This window comes from Pisolithus orientalis (genome assembly GCF_024613125.1).
Source record: "Pisolithus orientalis strain OTSU chromosome Unknown F5J12scaffold_26, whole genome shotgun sequence".
NCBI classification, from domain to species: domain Eukaryota; kingdom Fungi; phylum Basidiomycota; class Agaricomycetes; order Boletales; family Pisolithaceae; genus Pisolithus; species Pisolithus orientalis.
In genome coordinates this window covers 32,814-51,653 of record NW_026260807.1, presented here as the reverse complement: position 1 = coordinate 51,653, position 18,840 = coordinate 32,814, and the positions used below count along the sequence as shown (strand labels likewise).

At 47.8% G+C, this 18,840-nt stretch overlaps 4 protein-coding genes and 1 non-coding gene across 5 annotated transcripts; 1 reads left to right on the top strand and 4 right to left on the bottom strand.

Annotated features, from left to right (window-relative positions):
• Positions 1 to 117: 117 nt before the first annotated feature.
• On the bottom strand, positions 118 to 4,621 carry F5J12DRAFT_894889 (exonuclease II; the record flags this gene model as incomplete). The annotated part of the gene is made up of 14 exons (XM_051747780.1): positions 118 to 409; positions 464 to 887; positions 942 to 987; positions 1,036 to 1,329; positions 1,378 to 1,628; positions 1,677 to 2,324; positions 2,378 to 2,522; positions 2,575 to 2,696; positions 2,751 to 2,904; positions 2,955 to 3,418; positions 3,475 to 3,654; positions 3,706 to 3,950; positions 4,015 to 4,327; positions 4,378 to 4,621. 14 exons carry the CDS (start codon positions 4,619 to 4,621, stop codon positions 118 to 120), a joined length of 3,822 nt encoding a protein of 1,273 aa, XP_051597782.1.
• Positions 4,622 to 4,633: 12 nt separating this feature from the next.
• On the bottom strand, positions 4,634 to 5,095 carry F5J12DRAFT_846287 (XRN 5'-3' exonuclease N-terminus-domain-containing protein). The gene is made up of 5 exons (XM_051746339.1): positions 5,044 to 5,095; positions 4,975 to 4,985; positions 4,904 to 4,920; positions 4,797 to 4,852; positions 4,634 to 4,744 (listed from the first exon to the last, which is right to left on the bottom strand). The coding sequence occupies exons 1-5, from the start codon at positions 5,045 to 5,047 to the stop codon at positions 4,641 to 4,643; spliced, it is 192 nt and encodes a 63-aa protein (XP_051597781.1). The 5' UTR covers positions 5,048 to 5,095; the 3' UTR covers positions 4,634 to 4,640.
• A 113-nt stretch (positions 5,096 to 5,208) lies between these two features.
• Positions 5,209 to 6,674, top strand: F5J12DRAFT_846286 (PrpF protein). Its single transcript, XM_051746338.1, has one exon. The coding sequence runs from the start codon at positions 5,310 to 5,312 to the stop codon at positions 6,516 to 6,518; it is 1,209 nt and encodes a 402-aa protein (XP_051597780.1). The 5' UTR covers positions 5,209 to 5,309; the 3' UTR covers positions 6,519 to 6,674.
• On the bottom strand, positions 6,673 to 6,745 carry F5J12DRAFT_t149. Its single transcript has one exon. It is a non-coding gene; the product is annotated as a tRNA-Val (tRNA).
• Positions 6,746 to 8,556: 1,811 nt separating this feature from the next.
• On the bottom strand, positions 8,557 to 10,133 carry F5J12DRAFT_846283 (uncharacterized protein). The gene is made up of 8 exons (XM_051746337.1): positions 9,960 to 10,133; positions 9,818 to 9,901; positions 9,749 to 9,789; positions 9,609 to 9,696; positions 9,473 to 9,518; positions 9,283 to 9,446; positions 9,068 to 9,222; positions 8,557 to 9,007 (listed from the first exon to the last, which is right to left on the bottom strand). Exons 1-8 carry the CDS (start codon positions 10,104 to 10,106, stop codon positions 8,641 to 8,643), a joined length of 1,092 nt encoding a protein of 363 aa, XP_051597779.1. The 5' UTR covers positions 10,107 to 10,133; the 3' UTR covers positions 8,557 to 8,640.
• Between the last annotated feature and the right edge of the window lie 8,707 nt (positions 10,134 to 18,840).

Below are 18,840 nucleotides of genomic sequence, written 5' to 3'. Positions count from 1 at the left end.
CTTGTGAGGGTACGCGATGATTATAGGGAGGCACAAAATGTTCATTCGACTGGGCACTATTAGCATCTGGCTGACTGCGACCATTGACAGCTCCATTTCGAGCTCTGTTGGGGTTCGTCATGATTGCGACAGGGGTGGTATGACTATTTCGCCGGTTTTAGAGAGATAAGTGCCTGGACTGAAAGAGACAACTCGCCGTTGAGAAGGTAGTGGTGCAGGGCGGAAACCAGAAGCACCAGCTTGACCAGGGGGTGGTCGAATAGCAGGGTATGTCCCGGGGCGAGGACGGAACGGTATAGTGGGAGGGGGCAGTGGTTCTGACTTGGGATGTGTGGACGCGACGAATTGGGGATTAGTCAAATTCAAGCATGAAGTGAACGGAACCGTAGACCCGCGATATTGTGAACACCTAGATGAGGTTTCAGTTCTAATTCTAGAGAAGGACCCCAATGGAAAACTTTACCTATCACCTAACGTTACACCTGATATGAACGGAACGTCCCAAGCGACATCCATTGTTTTTGCATTGATCCCGATTACGACCCCTTTGGCAGCCAGGGGTACGCCTCCCGACTCCTGGACCATCGTGACCCTGTCCCCAAGCTCAAAATGCTGATTTTGCAAGTGATAGATGGCATGAGAAGGTTTGAGGACCGCGTGCCGAGGGATTCCCTTGACCATGGCTTTTCTAATGGCAGAATGAGACCGCCTTTTGTTGACACTGTCAGCAAAGGTTTCGATTTCTTTCACGGTCTCTTTGGTAAGTTGGTCGGAGTACAGCGAAACCGGTTCAAAGTCGCGGACTCCTTTAGATTTGAGCCATGTCTTCACCTGGCGTACGCCCGCATCAGCGTTCTCGCTGAAAATATCAGATGCTCGTGCCATATCTATTTGAATAAAAATTTAATTAGCTTGCGTTATGCAGAGTCGTCATTACCAACCATCCGTATCGTCGTCCAGCACCTCGAATACTTCGGGGAATTTCGTCTGCGAGAATGAGTAATTCTTCAGCAACGGTGTAACTCATAAACTTACCTTGTATTCACGAATCAAATCGATCGCTTTCTCACTAAATTCCCAGTGACGACCATTCTTGCGTGAGTAATCAATGACCTTCAAGCTTTTGGCATCAAACTTAAGACTCAAACCCAGGTTTTCTTTCGAAGAGTCAGACGTTAGAACCATGAAACTTGAGGTCACCCTCGCCAGCGCTCGACCAGAAATATCGAGCTTGGCTGCCGCTTTGTAAGATGGATAATACCGATGCGAGACACGATCTTCAACAATCGCCTTGAACTTCTCATTTTCTTGCTTGTCGGATGGGAAGAACTACAGAATTAGTGAGCTAAATCACAGACTTGACTAACAGGGACGCACTGCTAGAATAACGGATAGAGTGTCCTCTACCGTTTTCGCCACCTGGGCTGCAACACCGTACGCATGCTCACCAAGGAAGAAAATCTTGCATCCTTCTGGGAATTCCTCTGCTAGCGACACCGGTTCCGTTTCTAGAAAACGCGGATCTTCCGAGTGAACTTCCGAAATGACCATCTGTACCGCTTGCTCGATCTCGTTTTCTGGTCCTTCATAGTCCTTTTTAAACGAGCCGTCATCCAACCGCTTCATCCCTAGAAAGTGATGTCAAAGAAACATCCACTTTAGCGGACAGGACCAACCTTTTAGCGGTCTGACGTGCACGAGGACATTCACGTCTCCCGTGATGACACCGCCTCTCTTGGAGTACATGTGCTGAATTTGCTTCGCTTTTGACTTCCAATGACTTAGTCCCTGGGGCGCAGAGTGCGGGTTTGCAACAATGCGGGGAGCAGAGCCTGGCACAACGACCATCTGTTCGTACTTGAACATGGAATCCGACACCGCCTCCACAAGACCCTCGCGCAAGAATGGCCAGCCTACAAATGTTCGTTTACCAACCATCTCTTTTGCGATCTCCTCGATTTTGCGGTCTTCGTGCGGATTCTCGATGTGTAAGATGACAGACTTGTTGCGACTCTCCGTTCCGTGAACGTTAACCCCGTGAAAACCAATCTGGCCAGTATGGGGCAAAGTCTCGAGCGATGGGAACCCAGCAAGTGCCTTTGTACCGAGGGCAACGCCTTCACGAAGCCCAGGTACTAGGTGCAATCCATCCAAAGTAGGAAGATCGAAAGGTTCCATCTTGCAAGTGCAGCGATATATAGGAGGGAAGAAGTGGGGGAGTGAGGACGGGTACACAGTCGGCTCGCCTGGCTTGAAAACAAATCTTGTACTTGTGCCAAACTGGTTGCGCTGACGTTCTTCGTCGGTCAACCGGTGCTCACGTGCTAGAACATCATCATAAGCGCCAAAGAGAAAGTGGAAAGGATGTGAGCGGTACATGTCATTGCTCTCAAAAGTCGGTGCTGATCAATGAATGGAATCTTGACGATCGCTTCCCACTCTTGCTTCTTCCCATTCAGGTCTGTCTCGAACTCGGCGGGGTAAAAGTCAAATATTGGCGAATACGGATCATCCATGAGGTCCTTTGGACGGGTCTTAGTTGGCGCAAAATTAAGAAAGAAAGCAAAAACCAACCCGATAAGCTAGAGGAATAAGGTCTCTGCTTGCAGCTGGTAGGACGCCCATCAACTGTTCAAACGGTCGGAAAGGTGTACCTAGTTCGAAGTGGAATGTCATTTCTTCGACGCTTCGCAAGTCTGCAACCGATAGTCATCAACAACGAACGCAGTAAAGGCCCGGTGAGAAATTACCGGAAATACGGGGCGCATAGTGGTAGTCGTAAAACCAACCCCACGATGCAACTCCACCATAATAGTAATGCATAACCCATTGAAGACCCTCCACATACCGGCGAACTAAAGCTCCCATCTCTTCCGCATCACCGTACGAAATGCCGAGTTTATCCTAAAACTCTCGATATAAAGGCAAAATATGCACAGAAGCCCACCGCTTACCCTGTAATAATTCCGCTTCCACTCGGTCAACTTCTCTTGTATTGAAGCTTCGTATCGGTTGTCGAAACCTCCACCTTCATCACCGTCCGCGACGTCGGCTTTCTCATACTTAGCTAGTACTCGGTCCACAGCTAAGAGTGCTTCTTCATCCTCCTCTTCAGGAACATCCTCCCATTCTCCTTCGCCCTCTTTATCCTCTACGCCGATCTCTTCATCATCGACGTCGGGTGTTGGCTCCCGCAACGTGTCGGGCAGCCGCAAAATGATAAGATTCTGATCGTCGTCGTCGTATTCGTCCCAAGAGGTTAAAAGGTGAAGGTCTTCGCTAAGCTTGCTGATGAATTTGCGATCTCGGGCGGGGAAAGTGTTGGGCATGGTTAAAGGGTTAATAGAACGACTCCCTCTGTTGCTGAGGACGAACTCCTTCACTTCATCAAAAATCTTGCGCTGAGCCCTCGTCAAAACTGCGGGAATATAGGAAGATTAGGCGGTTATCATTTAGTGGTAATACAACACAAACCCAATTTTGACTGCTTGCTCTCCACCTCCATTTCTTTGATGTGTTTCCTTTGCTTGCCTTTGAACCAACTCAAATCGGCATACTCTTTTTCAAAGACCTCCCGCTCCCAAACCCCCATCTCGTCCAGTACACGCTGCAACCTCTTCATGTTGATCGTACCACCGTCGTTCAAATAACCATCTAGTGCAACAGTATGAATAAGGCGACCGAGGAAGAACTTAAAAATCTTACCAAGCGAAGGAAGAACCTTCTTGTAAACCTCGAACAACCGTTCCAAGCCGTTCTCATGGATATGGAGGTCCGGCAGGTTGGGCAGAAAATCGTTCCCAACGAATACGGCAAGTAAAACGAAGTCATCTATTATTTGCTCTAAGCTATAGCCGAATGGCAGCTCAGGCGCGATGTCGTGGAACTCGAGATTGAGGTATTCGCGGATTAAAGAAAGGTGTAATAAATAGAAGTTTTGTGCTTCCAGCCTGTGCACGGGAGGCATCATCAACGTGAATCTGTACCATTTCCGAAGACAGGTCAATCACGAACCTTCCATTCTTCTTCTTCGCCGCCGGCCCAAACTTTACCTCTTCTCGAAGCAGGCAAAAATGCGGGTCGTGGCTGAGAAGACCGAGCATGACAAGGTCAGCATCAAGTCCGTATAAACAATGTCGGATATTCGGGTTGTAGTCCGGTTGCGCTCGGGACAACCGGATGTACTCCATGATCTTGTGCTCTCCCTCTCCTGGTACCTCGTGACCTGAGAGAACTACTTCGACTTCTCTCCAATCTGCGTCTTCTGTGATCTTCTTATTGATGAAATACCTCAACTGGTTAGAAAGTTTCGCCATAAACTCGGTACCTGAAAAAAAGTGAGTGAACAACCAAATAGTCGTTACGCCCGATACCAACCCGGCGTAATACAATTGCTATCGAACGCCTTCTCATCAGGTAATTTCTGTCCCTTAGCCAACGCCATCTCACGAACTTCTCTCGCCTCCTTTGCAGTACGAAAACGTCGACTGCGCTGTTGATTCATCTTGGCACGAGGGGCCACACCATCCACAGCCATAAAAAACAATTTCTTCGGCTTGATCTTGCCAAATAATAGGTCAACGTAGGCAAATATAGATGTGAATATCTGCTCTTCAGACATCCGGAAATGTGCATCCTCGTCATTCGGATGCGAACCTATGACATTGCGTTACGGACAACACACGGGTATATTTATAGTGCCCACAATTGTGAATGATTCCATTGAAGTCAAGGTAAAGATTGTCTGCATAGATGGTCAATGTTTCTCTAGCGACTGTGGAGAACACAGGACATACCGAATTCCGGGATCTTATTCTCCTGAATCAACTGAGAGGTTAAAGGGTAACGCTCACTGAAAAAGTCCTTAGGATATTCCTTAATAGAGAATGGGCTCGGAACTCACGAAATATAGCGGAAGAACTGGAAGGCGACATGAATAAGAGTCAACAGGATACCATTGTTGCAAAGGCATACCTTTGGAATACCTGTGACAAATCCGTACGTCAGCTCTACGTCTTTGTTGTGCAACGAGAAAGTACGTACCCATCTTCAAGTTTCAGGTGAGCGTATGTGGGCAACAAGCAGTGTGATGGGCCTGGGGCTGCTGTGGCTCAGCTTGGCTGACAGCGTATGAAGGGATCACGTGATACATGCACAGGGTGTTATGGCAGTCCAAATAAAGCCAAGTCAAAATCAGATCGTCGTGATCTGCGTAGGTGAACGGTCAGCAACTTTGGACTCTGGGATAGTCGTACATTACAAGCTAATGCGCACGGGGACCAGCGTGATACCAATTCAGTGGGCTGACTATGCTGACAGTTGCCCAACCGCTCCCTCTCAAGGTTGGCCACACATTCGTACGGCGCTCTTCTTTGAACATCCCGAACTACACTCCTGCTACATTCCTACGGGGTGGTGCATCTAAAGGGATCTTTTTCAACCGTGATCACCTCCCGGCTGATCGGTCGGAGTGGAGATCCATCTTCCTCCGGATCATGGGATCTCCCGACACAGCCAACGGCCTACAGATCAATGGCATGGGTGGTGGGATTTCGAGCCTGTCCAAGATCTGTGTTGTTGGCTCTGCTTCCGAGGAACAAAAGGCACAGGGCATCGACGCTGAATACACGTTCGCCCAACTTGGTATCCGCGACACCACTGTGGATTACGCTGGTAACTGCGGGAATCTCTCCAGCATGGTTGGGGCCTTTGCACTAGAAGAAGGCATATGTACCAAGCAGGAGTCGTCAGGCCGAACGACCATACGCTTGTTCAACACGAATACAACTTCTTGCATACATACGACATTCCCCGTCACGGTCCTGAATGGACAAACCTTCCCGAAACTCGACCTTCCACAGGCCTCCATAGCTGGTGTTCCTGGTCAAGCTTCTCGGATCCTTCTTGAATTCCCGTCTCCTGCTGGCGCTCGCACTGGGAAGCTGTTGCCAACTGGAAACCCTATTGACCTACTTCATATCCGTTCCCGCCGTGGTGCTCAGATTCCTGCTTCACTTGTAGATGCTACGAATCCCTCTGTATTCATATCCCATGACGATATCAGCCGCGTCCTCGATACTCCTCCACAACCAAGCCTTGACTACGGAAACCACGAGATAAAAGAAATTATTGAATCAATTCGGACTGAGGCAGCCATCAAGATGGGCCTTGAACCAACTTCTCAGGCTCAACCGAAGATCGCTATCGTTTCTCCCCCATCTTCGACTGATTACGATATATCCGTTCATGCTTTTTCCATGGGGGTATTACACAAGGCAGTGCCAATGACCCTCGGTTTATGCCTCGGCGTCGCAGCTAACATCGAAGGTTCTGTCCCCTGGAAAAATGTGCGCACGTCGTCATCCAGCGAGTCCTCGGCTGGGGTAACTATTACCAAGATGAAGCATCCGAGCGGCATTGTTGAGGTGCACACAGCGTTCGGACAAGGAGGTATTCTCGAGAGTGTTGGGGCTGTACGGACTGGGCGGTGGCTCATGAAAGGCGTCGTGTACCATTAGATTGATTTCCGAGCGTCGCAGCGGTACTGAATGTGTCGGTTCCCGGGTACGTAGCTCTGACGCACGGCACTCTTCTAATAAAATTGTCAGCGCCGCCAGTAGATGGTTTACAATTTGTATCTATTACAGAGCGCCTTCCGAAGTTCGAAAAAAGTGGTTCAGCCCAGGATCGAACTGGGAACCTTCTGTGTGTGAGACAGAAATCATAACCATTAGACCACTGAACCGCCGGCATTTCGCTCCGAAAGTTCACTGAAGGAGTGTATAAGTAGTACTTGGGGTCGGAACCATCGCAATGTTACCGGCCCTAAAGCAGAATTCAAAGTCCCTCACGCGCGACTTCAACTACACTTGAACTCAAATGTGTTCCACTGTGGCAGCAACATTTCTCACCTCTCGAGAAGTTCCGTGGGTAATGAATACGACGGTGAGTCCTTGGTACATTTTTAAGGCATGCAATAAGTTGCAGTGTTGCGAGATGAGATACTATAATCTTTCAGTTATCCCTGTCTTAACTATAATGTCGAGGCATACCATTTGTTTCTGATCGTTTCTTTTTATCCGGAAGCGCAAAAAAAACTTGCTAACTCTTGTTCCTAGGTGCCGAGCGGGAGGTCAGGCAGAATTTTTACTCTGATTTCTTCTACGCCTCAGCTCCGAACGGAACGAGGGATGGCAATTGGTTTGGTTTCGATGTACGGTGGACACGTATTGGTAGCATGAAATAGAGTTGTTTGCTGCCTTCGAACGTGACACTATACACCGCTACGGCTCGCATAACCTACTTCGTCGTCATAAGCTTACCAGCAAATGGTCATCGAATTTCACGACGAGGATTGGCATGTAGTCCTTCAACAAGACCCATCGTTTTCCAAATGGGGCAGAAGTTGGCGCCGAGGTCGATAGACGATCCAGCCGTTGGCTGACAATATGACAATGCCAGGGATGTCAAATGAACATCCGCCTACAAACCAGGCCGACCCGCTTACGCAGCCTAGGAATGTCTCACCAAGAATGTAAGTATCCGCTCCCGCGGAGCGCTGGCCCCAGCTAGCCAACCCTTCTGCACTCTGCTGATAGAGAAATCCTGCAAGGACTGAATTGTCATGCACTCCAAACGAAATCTAAAGAATTGATGAGGCGCTTATGTTTCATCGAACCATGGCAAATGTCCTGTGACTCATGATGAGAGTCGAGACCCATAAAAGCCATGATTTGCTGAATGACTGGGCGCCAATCGCTGGCACTCACTGGCTTGCTTCTCTTCCCTCTCAGTCCGCGATCTCGCTCACTAGGTACTCCATAACCCAGCCCGTGTCATACTACTGGATGGAGAAGGACTTCCGCCCGCATTATGCATCCCTGACAGTTATCCTAGCGAAGTCATAAGTACTCTGCAACTTTATACCTGGTGCCGGTGTCGTTCCACGCCGACCCTTGCAAAACCCGGATCAAGTTCGAAAGTCTCCTGTAGGTTCGAAGGGACGTGCGCCAGAGCGTGACACATCCGATATCCAGGAGAGACACGCATCAACTAGATCTCTTTGCCCTCGTCTTGTTGTGCGAAAGGGGACACGTGCTATCTGTGGTTCCTGTGCGCTTTGGGAAGGAAAGACGGGATCACCTTTCGTTGAACATATCTCCAGAGGACGTGGGGCTAGTGAGAAATCGTCTGGAAGAGGTCATCTCTCGACCGGTGGACCAGACTAGTGGCTTTTAATCGGCTGGCTTTGATTCGGGTCATCGTTGGTCGGTACTAAACGTCTCGTACTCGTGCGGTATTTCCTTAAATCCGCACGTACGGACGGCCACAACCCGGATGGTGTGGTAGACTCTTCTATAGGGTGTCAGGCGATCCGCCTGCCTAGCGTAAACACGGAGATTTTGGACATCTCAGGCACAAATGTGTCAATATGTCAGCTGCCCCTCAGAGGTCAATACATGTTACCAAAAATTCTTACACAGATCATCATTGGAGTATCACGCGTACTTTCTGGACCTAGACATGGTTTACGGATTGTTCAAACACTGGGACTGGGATACAACAGAAGCTACGACAAAGTTGACTAATCTTACACGACACACACTTGAAAACTTGAAGCGTTACATTCCCTCCATTCGCTCAGGCCTCAACACATTGGCAGGCAAAAACCGGAATAACTGGTTCCTGGGGAATACAGGGGGTGGGCCCCGCTCGGTGCGAACGAGACGTTCTAAGACGATCTAAGGGTGAAACACATGAGGACGGCATGAAATCGATGGAGAGAAGGAAGTCGTCTACCTGACGCCTGAACCGACGAGGGGGACGTCTGTGTCGCAGGAGATCGCTCTCAGAACCGGGGTGCTCAGCCTCCTCACCTTCTGGAACGTCGGGCTCGTCATCTGAAATTTCGATTTGTTCGCCCTCAGGGAGTGTCACTTGCCCTAGGAAATTATCAGGGAACTGCCGGGGGTCCGTCCATGCACCTCCAGTACGCATTTTCACGATGCTGTAGTCGAAATTAACGACACGTCCCAGATACTTTGAGTGTCGAATGAGGACGACTTACGTGTAGGCACCCTGATTTTCCCTGTAGGTAATGACCCACTCCTGAGCCGGTGGGTCTTGGAAGGCGTACACGAGGTTTCTCTCATCCCGAGTGTACTTGCCTTCAATTCGAATCACGTAGGTGTCCTCTGCTCCGTTTACTTGCTGAACGGTGAACTGTTAAATGAATGAAGCTACACTCGTAATTAGTCGTGATGCCAGATTAAATGTGCCTACCGTCTGAGGGGCGAAGCCAGTGACAGGGACTATAACTGGGTCCGCTCTCGAGTGTACAGGCGGGCGGACAGGCTCAATGACGGAGTCATCAGGTCTGCGGCCCACAACAGACTGAATACCGAGAGGTTGGTTGGAAACCAAGGAGTGGATCCTGTAGTCGCCTGCTGGGAAGCTTGTGCTCCCGCGGAACCTCGAATCTGAACAAGCTGGCTAGCACAGATATCAGAGTATTTGCCCTGGTTCGCGCCAGTCCAGAAGCTCAAGGCGGATCTGAAACGAAGCGCATAAGGATAACATTCCCCAAGACAGCAACATGTTGGTATTACCTGACGAGGATCGTCTGGGTCTCGGCGGCCCTCACGGCGGTCCTGGCCTGGGTCCGTCCACGCTTCGTTGGTGTTTAATTTCACGATTCTGAGTGTGCGGTCAAGTCTTTAAGCTCGGATACTTAATCATGCTTGCTCACGTGTACGCATTCTGCTGTTCCCTGTAGGTAATTACCCACTTCTGAGCTTCTCTATGGCTAGGCGTAGACGAGATTTTCTTCATCCCGAGTATTTTTACCGTCCACCTTAATCACGTAGATGTGTTCGGATTCGTTCACCAGTTGGACATGGAACTGTAGGGAGTCAAGGTGAAATTCCCATAAATAAGTACGATGTACGAGAAACGCGTACTTTTTGGGGATAAAAGCCTGGGGACGGAACGATAACTGGGACGCGGTCAATGGCACCGGTGATAAAGGCGATCCCAAGGGGCCCATCGACCAAAGAATAGATGACATAGTCGCCACTGGGAAGGTAGGTGGGAAGCTTGCTACTCATGGTAGTGTTGTATCTGGGAGATGACTGACTCTGAAGGATGGCCAACAACAAGTGGCCCTTTTATCCTCTGAGGGATGAGGGGCTCAAACGCGGATCTGGATCCTCACATCACGGGGCCTATAGATATCAAGTATTGTTAGAACAGTACGCACGAGCGATCTGCCCCTGAACTGGACTGGGATATCAGCGGCGCGCCCAAGAATCGTTGGCAGGCTGGCCAACGTCTGCAGTATATCGGACTTTGACGAATCAAGGACATCACGTTCCATGATAACGGGGTTGGCCAGTGGTTCTTTGACAGGATCCTTGGATCCAGGAATGCTGATCCTGTAACAGAGGTCATGCTGTAGCCGCTGTGTTTCCCAGACAGTGGAGAGGTTGCGCCAGATTCGAATGACCACCCGCCAGTGTTGATGACAATGGGAATGGTAAGGATTTACAAACGGAAGGCACCCTTCCAGAAACAAAGCCGACCGGCTTACGTGGCCTAGGAGTATCTCGCCAACACATAGATATCCGAGTATTGGTGACAGTTTCTAAAAAAACCTGGCGCACAAGGACTTGATCTTCGTGCTTGGCAAGTTCGTCAGGCGCCTACTAATTTACATCTTTGCACCAGCTGATCGCATGCATCAGGAAGCGAAAAAATGGTTTAAACCTGTTTAAACCTGTCACTGACTGGTCGTGACCGCAACTCTGTCATTCCTCGTTTCTCTGATGTGGTCGGCTTCATCGTAACCTGTGGGATGGCCTGATATTGCTCACTTTTCCATTTGCCTTACAGTGGTTTCGTACAGCCTCACAATGCCATGTAAAGCCGTATCCACCTTGCATACAAACCTCTCGGATGTGATAGTGGCGTATTATACTCCGATGTACAGTGAAGGTCCTAATTCAACCATCCGCAACTTGTTGGCTCATGATCATGGCCCGGGAGTGAACGTTGCCGGTGGCGATTACAAATGAGCACTTACTGGCACCTGCAGTGTGCGACCATAGTGTTGGTAGTAGAGCGGGATCATACTGGAAAGTCTCCCACGATGATGATCTGATGTGATACTCGTATGGATGTGTCCGTGAAGTACCTCATCAGAGGATAGATCCGAATCACTCACATTCCATACAACATCACTGCAGAGCATACACAGAGTTGCTTATTGGGTAAGTGTCGAAACAGCGGAAGAAATGCATCGAGTTCTGCTCATCAAATAAGGCAAGGAACTCTCGCTTGACTGACACAACGGATTTTGGAGAGTTAAGGACAGGTCTTGATGTAGTAGAAAATGTAAAGACTGCACTTGAAAGTTAATTCAACAATTTTTCGAAGGCGAAACTTGAAGTTTTTGTGAATGCCTTGATGTTTACCAATACTTCAAGTTTATGCACATGTATCGACGGCATCAGAATGTCAATTTTAGCTTCAAGTTTGGTAGTGGTTTGAATGTGTGTGCAAACTTCCGATTTCGTCTTCACATTGTGACTTCAACAAAACATCAAGAATGAACTATGTTTGTGTGTTGACCAAGATTCCAAATATGCACGAACAATAAATACTCTGCCTAATTTTGAAGTTTGGGACGAGGACGAAATATTGATTGAATTGTAAAGTACGATGTACGGTTTATATGAATTGCCTGCTGGTCGCCCGTTCATCGCCCACCTGTCACCCACCAGCAATCTGTTTATAGTACTATGTAGGCATTGACTATTAGACTACTGCCACCTTCATCCATGGGAAGTTTACCAGAGAGACCTCCAGTGCTTCCAACTGTCACTGGCTGAGCCCCTTAATCCAAGCATCATCATATAAAGCAATCAGTAGACCTTTAACTGGCATCCTGCCACTCTCACAATTTCCAGGTGCACGAATTCTTCTCATCAGCTGAGACCCCTGTGGTGAAAAAGTGTCAACATCAAGGAACCACTGAAGGTCCACAATGTCAAGCTCCTACTTGATGTGACATTGCCATTTCATATTCTTGATGCGAAGTACCCCCTCCACCTCATTCTTGACATCACTCTCTTCTGAACTTGCACCATGTTCACCAAGGTATAAGACAAGGTCTTGCAGCCACATCCAAGCTGCAGCGTTGGCATCACCCTCATCAGTCTTCAATTTCACAATGTGTTCAAGAATAGTTGCTCTGTGTGTGAATTTCTAGCCACAAAACCATAAGCCAAAAGTATACAGACAAGCCAGTATCAGTGAAAAATGTAGCTTACATTGTGATGGCAGGTAGTCTGATGACTCAGTTTCAAAACTATTGGCAGAGGAACGAGGGATGAGGGGAAAAGGGCTAGAGCAAAAGATGAGCACTTGCCTTTAGTATTGGATAGAGTGTAAGAGTAAATGGTTATTGAGTAGAGCTGTTGAGGCTTGTAGACAATGAAATAAAGTCGATTGACTGAACTGAGGGGATATGACAGAAACCCCCCTTGGTTTATATACATGTAGGAATGCACACAGACCAGGTGATGCATATAGTAAGTAAAGATACTACCTACTATGTATAGTAATGAATATCATGGAACATGATGGAACAAGTGGAGCTAAGTGACATCATTGTGGAGTAACTTAGCAAGCATGACATCACATGAGTAAGACTCATTGTATAAGCAAGTCTAGAACTGGTAATGGGAAACACCATTAACTGGTATTTTCAACACTCCCCCTCACTCTAGAATGGTAAGGTAATGAGACCGAGTGACGAGCAATTCGTTTCAAATTTCTGCCATGTGAGAGACTTGGTTAATCCATCGGCTTTTTGTCAGTCCAGTCTGGATATACTCAATGGCAAAGAGACTATCCTGAACACATTTGCGAATGAAGTGCCACTGGACATCTATATGCTTTGAACGACCACCTGAGACAGGATTCTTGGCTATAAAGTGAGCACCCATATTGTCACAGTAGAGAATAGTTTTCTCTAGTTCAAGGTCAAGTTCATTAAAAAGCATATGCAACCATTCAACTTGTCAGGCAGAATCGCATAAAGCCATATACTTGGCTTCAGTTGATGAAAGCACAACTGTCTTTTGTTTGCATGATTGCCAAGAAATAAGGGAGGTGGCACGAAACATGGCATATCCAGTAGTAGAATGATGAGTATCCACATTGGCAGCCCAATCAGAGTCAGTGAATCCGAAGATGCAAGATTTGGTCCTAGAATAGTAAAGCATGAGTTTTGGAGTAGAAGCAACATATTTGACTAGGGTTAGGTTAGGTTAGGGTCTTCTGCTGTATCTTGCAACAAGGAGGCAAGATGTGCATCATACTTGTCATGGATGCGATCAGGGAGAGTGGAGAACAGTAGATTATACTGTAGCTGTCACAATTTTGGAAGAATGACGGATGAGACTGGTATGAAGACATTGCAGGGGGCAGGGAGGAAGGATCCATATGCTTCTTGGACTGGAGAGACTGAAACGACCACATAAGACCTTTCCAAGCGAATGACAGACCTGAGGCAACCAAAGAATGTCCTCCTGGAGGTCATACTGACAAAAAGAACACTGCTGTCCAAGCTGGATGGGCTGAGAGGGGGCAGACGAGGGTGGGATGTACCAGGACGCTTCAGGATGGAAGCTGGTAGGAACTCCTGGTAGATATATGTAGCCATGGTCCATAGCAAAGGGGACAAGTGAAATGACTGATGTGGAGGCAGCCATATCAGAAGAATTAGCAAAATGAGTGTCTTTTGGAGGGAGTGCTGTAGAAACATGTGGAGTGCGCAAATCCTTTCCAATCTTGGAAGGCAGGATCGCATGGCTGAGCACTACAAGTGAGTGTGGGAATGGTTTCGGTGTCTGCAGAATTGGTGGAGATATGTCAAAAACCAGAATGCCGTACACAGGCGCTTAAGAATTTTATTGGTGCTGTCACACACCAAAGGTGTTTGGTGAGGTGGACATGGATGTAGCTGATGAATGGAGGTGAAGACCATAGCCCTCATGCGAAGAAGGACAGCCAGCAATGTTGGCAGTCATCCCTCACACAAGAACAGGTTGTCAGTGCCAAAGAAAAAGGAGGAGGCGAGTTAAGCACCAATAAAATTCTTAAGCACCCATGTATGGCATTCTGGTTTTCGATGTATCTCCACCAATTCTGCAGACACCGAAACCATTCCCACACTCGCTTGTAGTGCTCAGCCACACGATCCTACCTTCCAAGATTGGAAAGGATTTGCACACTCCACACGTTTCTACAGCACTCCCTCCAAAAGACACTCATTTTGCTAATTCTTCTGATATGGCTGCCTCCACATCAGTCGTTTTGCTTGTCCCCTTTGCTAGGGACCATGGCTACATATATCTACCAGGAGTTCCTACCAGCTTCTGTCCTGAAGCGTCCTGGTACATCCCACCCTCATCTGCCCCCTCTCAGCCCATCCAGCTTGGACAGCGTGTTCTTTTTGTCAGTATGACCTCCAGGAGGACGTTCTTTGGTTGCCTCAGGTCTGTCATTCGCTTGGAAAGGTCTTATGTGGTCGTTTCAGTCTCTCCAGTCCAAGAAGCATATGGATCCTTCCTCCCTGCCCCCTGCAACGTCTTCATACCAGTCTCGTCTGTCATTCTTCCAAAATTGCGACAGCTACAGTATAATCTACTGTTCTCCACTCTCCCTGATCGCATCCACAACGAGTATGATGCACATCTTGCCTCCTTGTTGCAAGATACAGCAGAAGACACTCCCCCTTCATCCTCTCTTCCAACAGAGCCTCGTTCATGAAGTTTTTATTTGCTTCACTGAGAGGATGGTTTGGGGGGGAAAGTTGCGATCCCCTATGCTCCTGTCACCCCACAGACCCCCAAAGCTTGACCCCTGTTGACATCTGACTCACCCTGTCCACTTTTGGATGTACTATATCGGCATCAGATCAGCGCTGCCTCTCTGTCATCCCACTTTGGCCTAGAAGCGATCTCTTCAAGATGTGACATGCACAGCCTCCCCATAATGCGATTCCAGTGCACTTTCCCAGTTCCTGACATTACTTGACTCATACTGTGACATTCTGACTGTCTTTGACTCACCTATTGCAAATACTTACCAATCTTTTGACTTTGCTTACTGATTCTTCGCTTTTTGGCTTACTTATCCTTACCAATGCTTACCAATGCTTTCCAAGACGATTACCCATCGCTTACATTCCTTACTCATCAGTTACCAATCACTTACCAAGTGTTTGCACCTTGTTTTCCATAGGCAATGCCCCTGTACTGTATATAAGTCACTGTACTTAGGTAGCAAAAAAAAAGACATCAGAGAGCCCCTCTTGCTCGCAATTTATCATCTCTCAGTAAATCATTCATCAGCTTCAATAGTTGAGACTTTATTAAGGGTCTAGCTATCATCTACTTCGCTTATTATCATCTATCATCCATATACTTCACTCCAAGCCCTCCCTGAGCTCAGTACAGCTTAGGACATCGAATTAAGTCACCATCCATCCTTCTGTAGGCTGACAGCAGTCTACTCTATCGCTTTCTATCACAGTCTTGCTCCCTCTTTGTCAGGAGCACCCCCAACCCTCAGCACTCATCTTTGAGTGTTGTAGCTCGCAGAAACCCTCCCAAAAAAAACAGGTTCTACCATCTAGGTACCGCATAGGCACACCACCACTCGCTTTTGTTGTCTTTTGTGTTGGTTTTGGTTGGTTTTCACCACTGAACCACACTTTGACTCACAGCGCTTAACCTGCCTCCTCCTTTTTCTTTGGCATTGACAACCTGTTCTTGTGCAAGGGATGACTGCCAACATTGCTGGCTGTCCTTCTTCACATGAGGGCTATGGTCTTCACCTCCATTCATCAGCTACATCCATGTCCACCTCACCAAACACCTTTGGTGTGTGACAACGGATCAAACTTTGTATGGATCTTCCAAATGGGAAGACCAGTAGAATCCTACTACAGAAGGTCTATTTTGTTCCAGACCTCAGCACAAACCTCCTCTCGGTGGCATACCTTGCCACTAGAAATGTCCAAGTCACCTTCATGGGTGGAACATGCTCAATCACTGATGGTACAGACACTGTAGGTGTGGGTCATCATCAAGGCTCACTCTACATCCTTGCAGCAAGGACTCACTCTCCAAGTCATGGAGCACTTGTCATACAAGGACCATCTCCATTACTTGACTCTACCCTTACTTTCCTAGCACTTGCAGCTGCAGCACCAAAGTCTGTAGCCACACTTGACTTGTGGCATCAATGACTTGGGCATGCAAATACAAAATCTGTGCTTAAACTGGTTAAAGTGGGAATGGTTGAAGACATGGAGCTTACTGGCACTGAGCACTCAAACTCAGTATGCCAACCTTGCCTTGAAGGGAAGCAACACCATAAGGTGATACCCATCAGGTCAAATGTTGAAAGCCCAACAGTACTCTACCAGACATACTCTGATGTATGTGGCCCCATGGAGACTACAGCCTGAACTGGACACTGCTACTTCATAACCTTCATTGATGCTCGCTTGCACCACCTTGTGGTTAAACTAATAAAATCCAAGGACAAAGTCTTCCCCTCAGTGAAAGACTACCTCGCTCAAGCTGAAGTCAAGACTGGCAAAAAAGCAAATTATTTTTGGAGTGATGGAGGTGGGGAGTATGGCTCAGATGAGTTCAAGGCCTACCTCAAGTTGAAAGGGGTCCACCACGAGAAGACAAATGCCTATACCCCACAGGAGAATGGTGTTGCCAAGTGGATGAACCACACCCTTGTTGAAAGTGCACAGGCGATGCTAAAAGACGCTGGACTGCCAAATAAATATTGGGGGGACACTATCCAGTATGCAGCCTACCTCATCAACCAATCACCAACCCATGCTATCTCTGAGGATGTCACACCATATGAAGCCTTTACAGGGATTAAGCCATCACTGGCCCATATCCAGACCTTTGGCTGTGCTGCACATGTACATATACCTGAGGAAAAAAGAAAGAAGCTAGATGCAAGTCCTTAAAATGCATTCATCTGGGCTTTGCAGAGAACAAGAAAGCATACCTATGCTTACACCAGCCCACTGGTCATGTCTTCGAATCCTGGGATGTAGTATTTGATAAGGGAAGCACAGCAGCAGGCCTAGATCATGTCCAGATAGAAGAAGATCCTGCAGGTATGGTTAGTAAACCAGTGGACATAAGAGGGAATGCCCAAAAGGGCAATACATTGCACCTGGATACCATCAGGGCTTTGGGCATGGAAGGCCATGCTCACATGGAGTCTGATGATGGGGATCTCGAGTCTAGTGAGGGAGAGAGTGAAGATGTTGTCCATGAGGTTGAAATTGAGTCAAATGATGCACCTGATCACTCAGGATCAATGGTAGATCATTCCCCACAGCACTCAGAGGGTAACATGCCAGGCAGTGGCTGGAGTCCTAAAAAAGCGCTTGAAACGGCCTCAAAACCATCAGTAAAGCGAGCCAGGACGATGCCAAAACCTACCATGCATAAAGCGACACCCCTGCAGCCCTATCCAACTCCAATTCCACCTTGAGAGACCTGCAGATCCACCAGAACATGAAAAGCACCACCTAGAGATGATGATTATCACTTTTTCATCAATTCCTATGACAGGACAACCTTACCTAGTCAACAGCTTGAGGTGCTGGATGGTTCAGGTGCAGAGAGTGAGGGTGGAAGCCCCATCAATGAAGTTGCTTGAGAGCGAGAGTGTGCGTGTGGCAACAGCGAGGCTGAGGTGGCTGAGATGAATGAGGAAGTGGCTTACAAAGCATCCACAACACATGACAATGAACCTTGCTTGTTCAATGATGCAATGCGAAGCACCGATGCAGATCAGTGGTACACTGTGATGATCGACAAATTACAGACCTTTAAGTCCATCAGACTGTATGAGGAAGTTTCCCTGCCTCCTGGCCATAAACTGATTGACTCAAAATGGGTCTACAAGATCAAGCAAGGGCCAACTGGTGAAATTGAGAGGTACAAGGCTTGTTTGGTAGCCAAAGGCTTTACACAGGTACATGGGATCAACTACATGGAGATGCTTGCACCTGTCACTAAGTTTGCAACCATCCACATACTCCTGGCGCTTGCCACTAAGTATAATCTTGAAATTCATCAGATGGATGTTAAATCTGCATTCCTAAATGGACTATTAGATGAAGAAATATACCTTCACCCCCCTCCAGGCTTTCCTCCTGACAGCAACAAAGTCTGGCAGCTGCTATGAGCACTCTATGGCCTTAAACAGGCCCCCAAGTCATGGTACTCTTGTCTTTGGACTGTTTTCAAATCCCTGGGTTTCACTTGAAGCCAGGCTGACCATAGCCTCTGCTTTAAAGTCGAGAACAGCATACTCATTGTTGTTGCTGTCTACATAGATGACAAGCTAATACTCTCAAAGTGCTGCACAACCATTGAGCGCATCAAGGCTCAGCTCTTGCAGGAGTACGAGATGAAAGATCTAGGGGAGGCACATTGGATTTTAGGAATGGAGATACTTTGCAACTGTGATAAAGGTATCATACAGCTCTCACAGAAGAGATATGTCGAGAGTATTCTTGAGTGCTTTGGAATGAGCAAGGGGTGAGCCATTGCGACCCCCATCGAGCCTAACCTAAAGCTCAAAAAACTAGAAATTCCAGAGGCTGACACCAAGTCATACCAGGGCACTCTCAGAGCCCTTATGTATGCAATGCTAGCAACAAGGCCCAACCTTGCCTTTACTGTAGGCATGTTGAGCCATCATGCTGCATGCCCTGGGCAT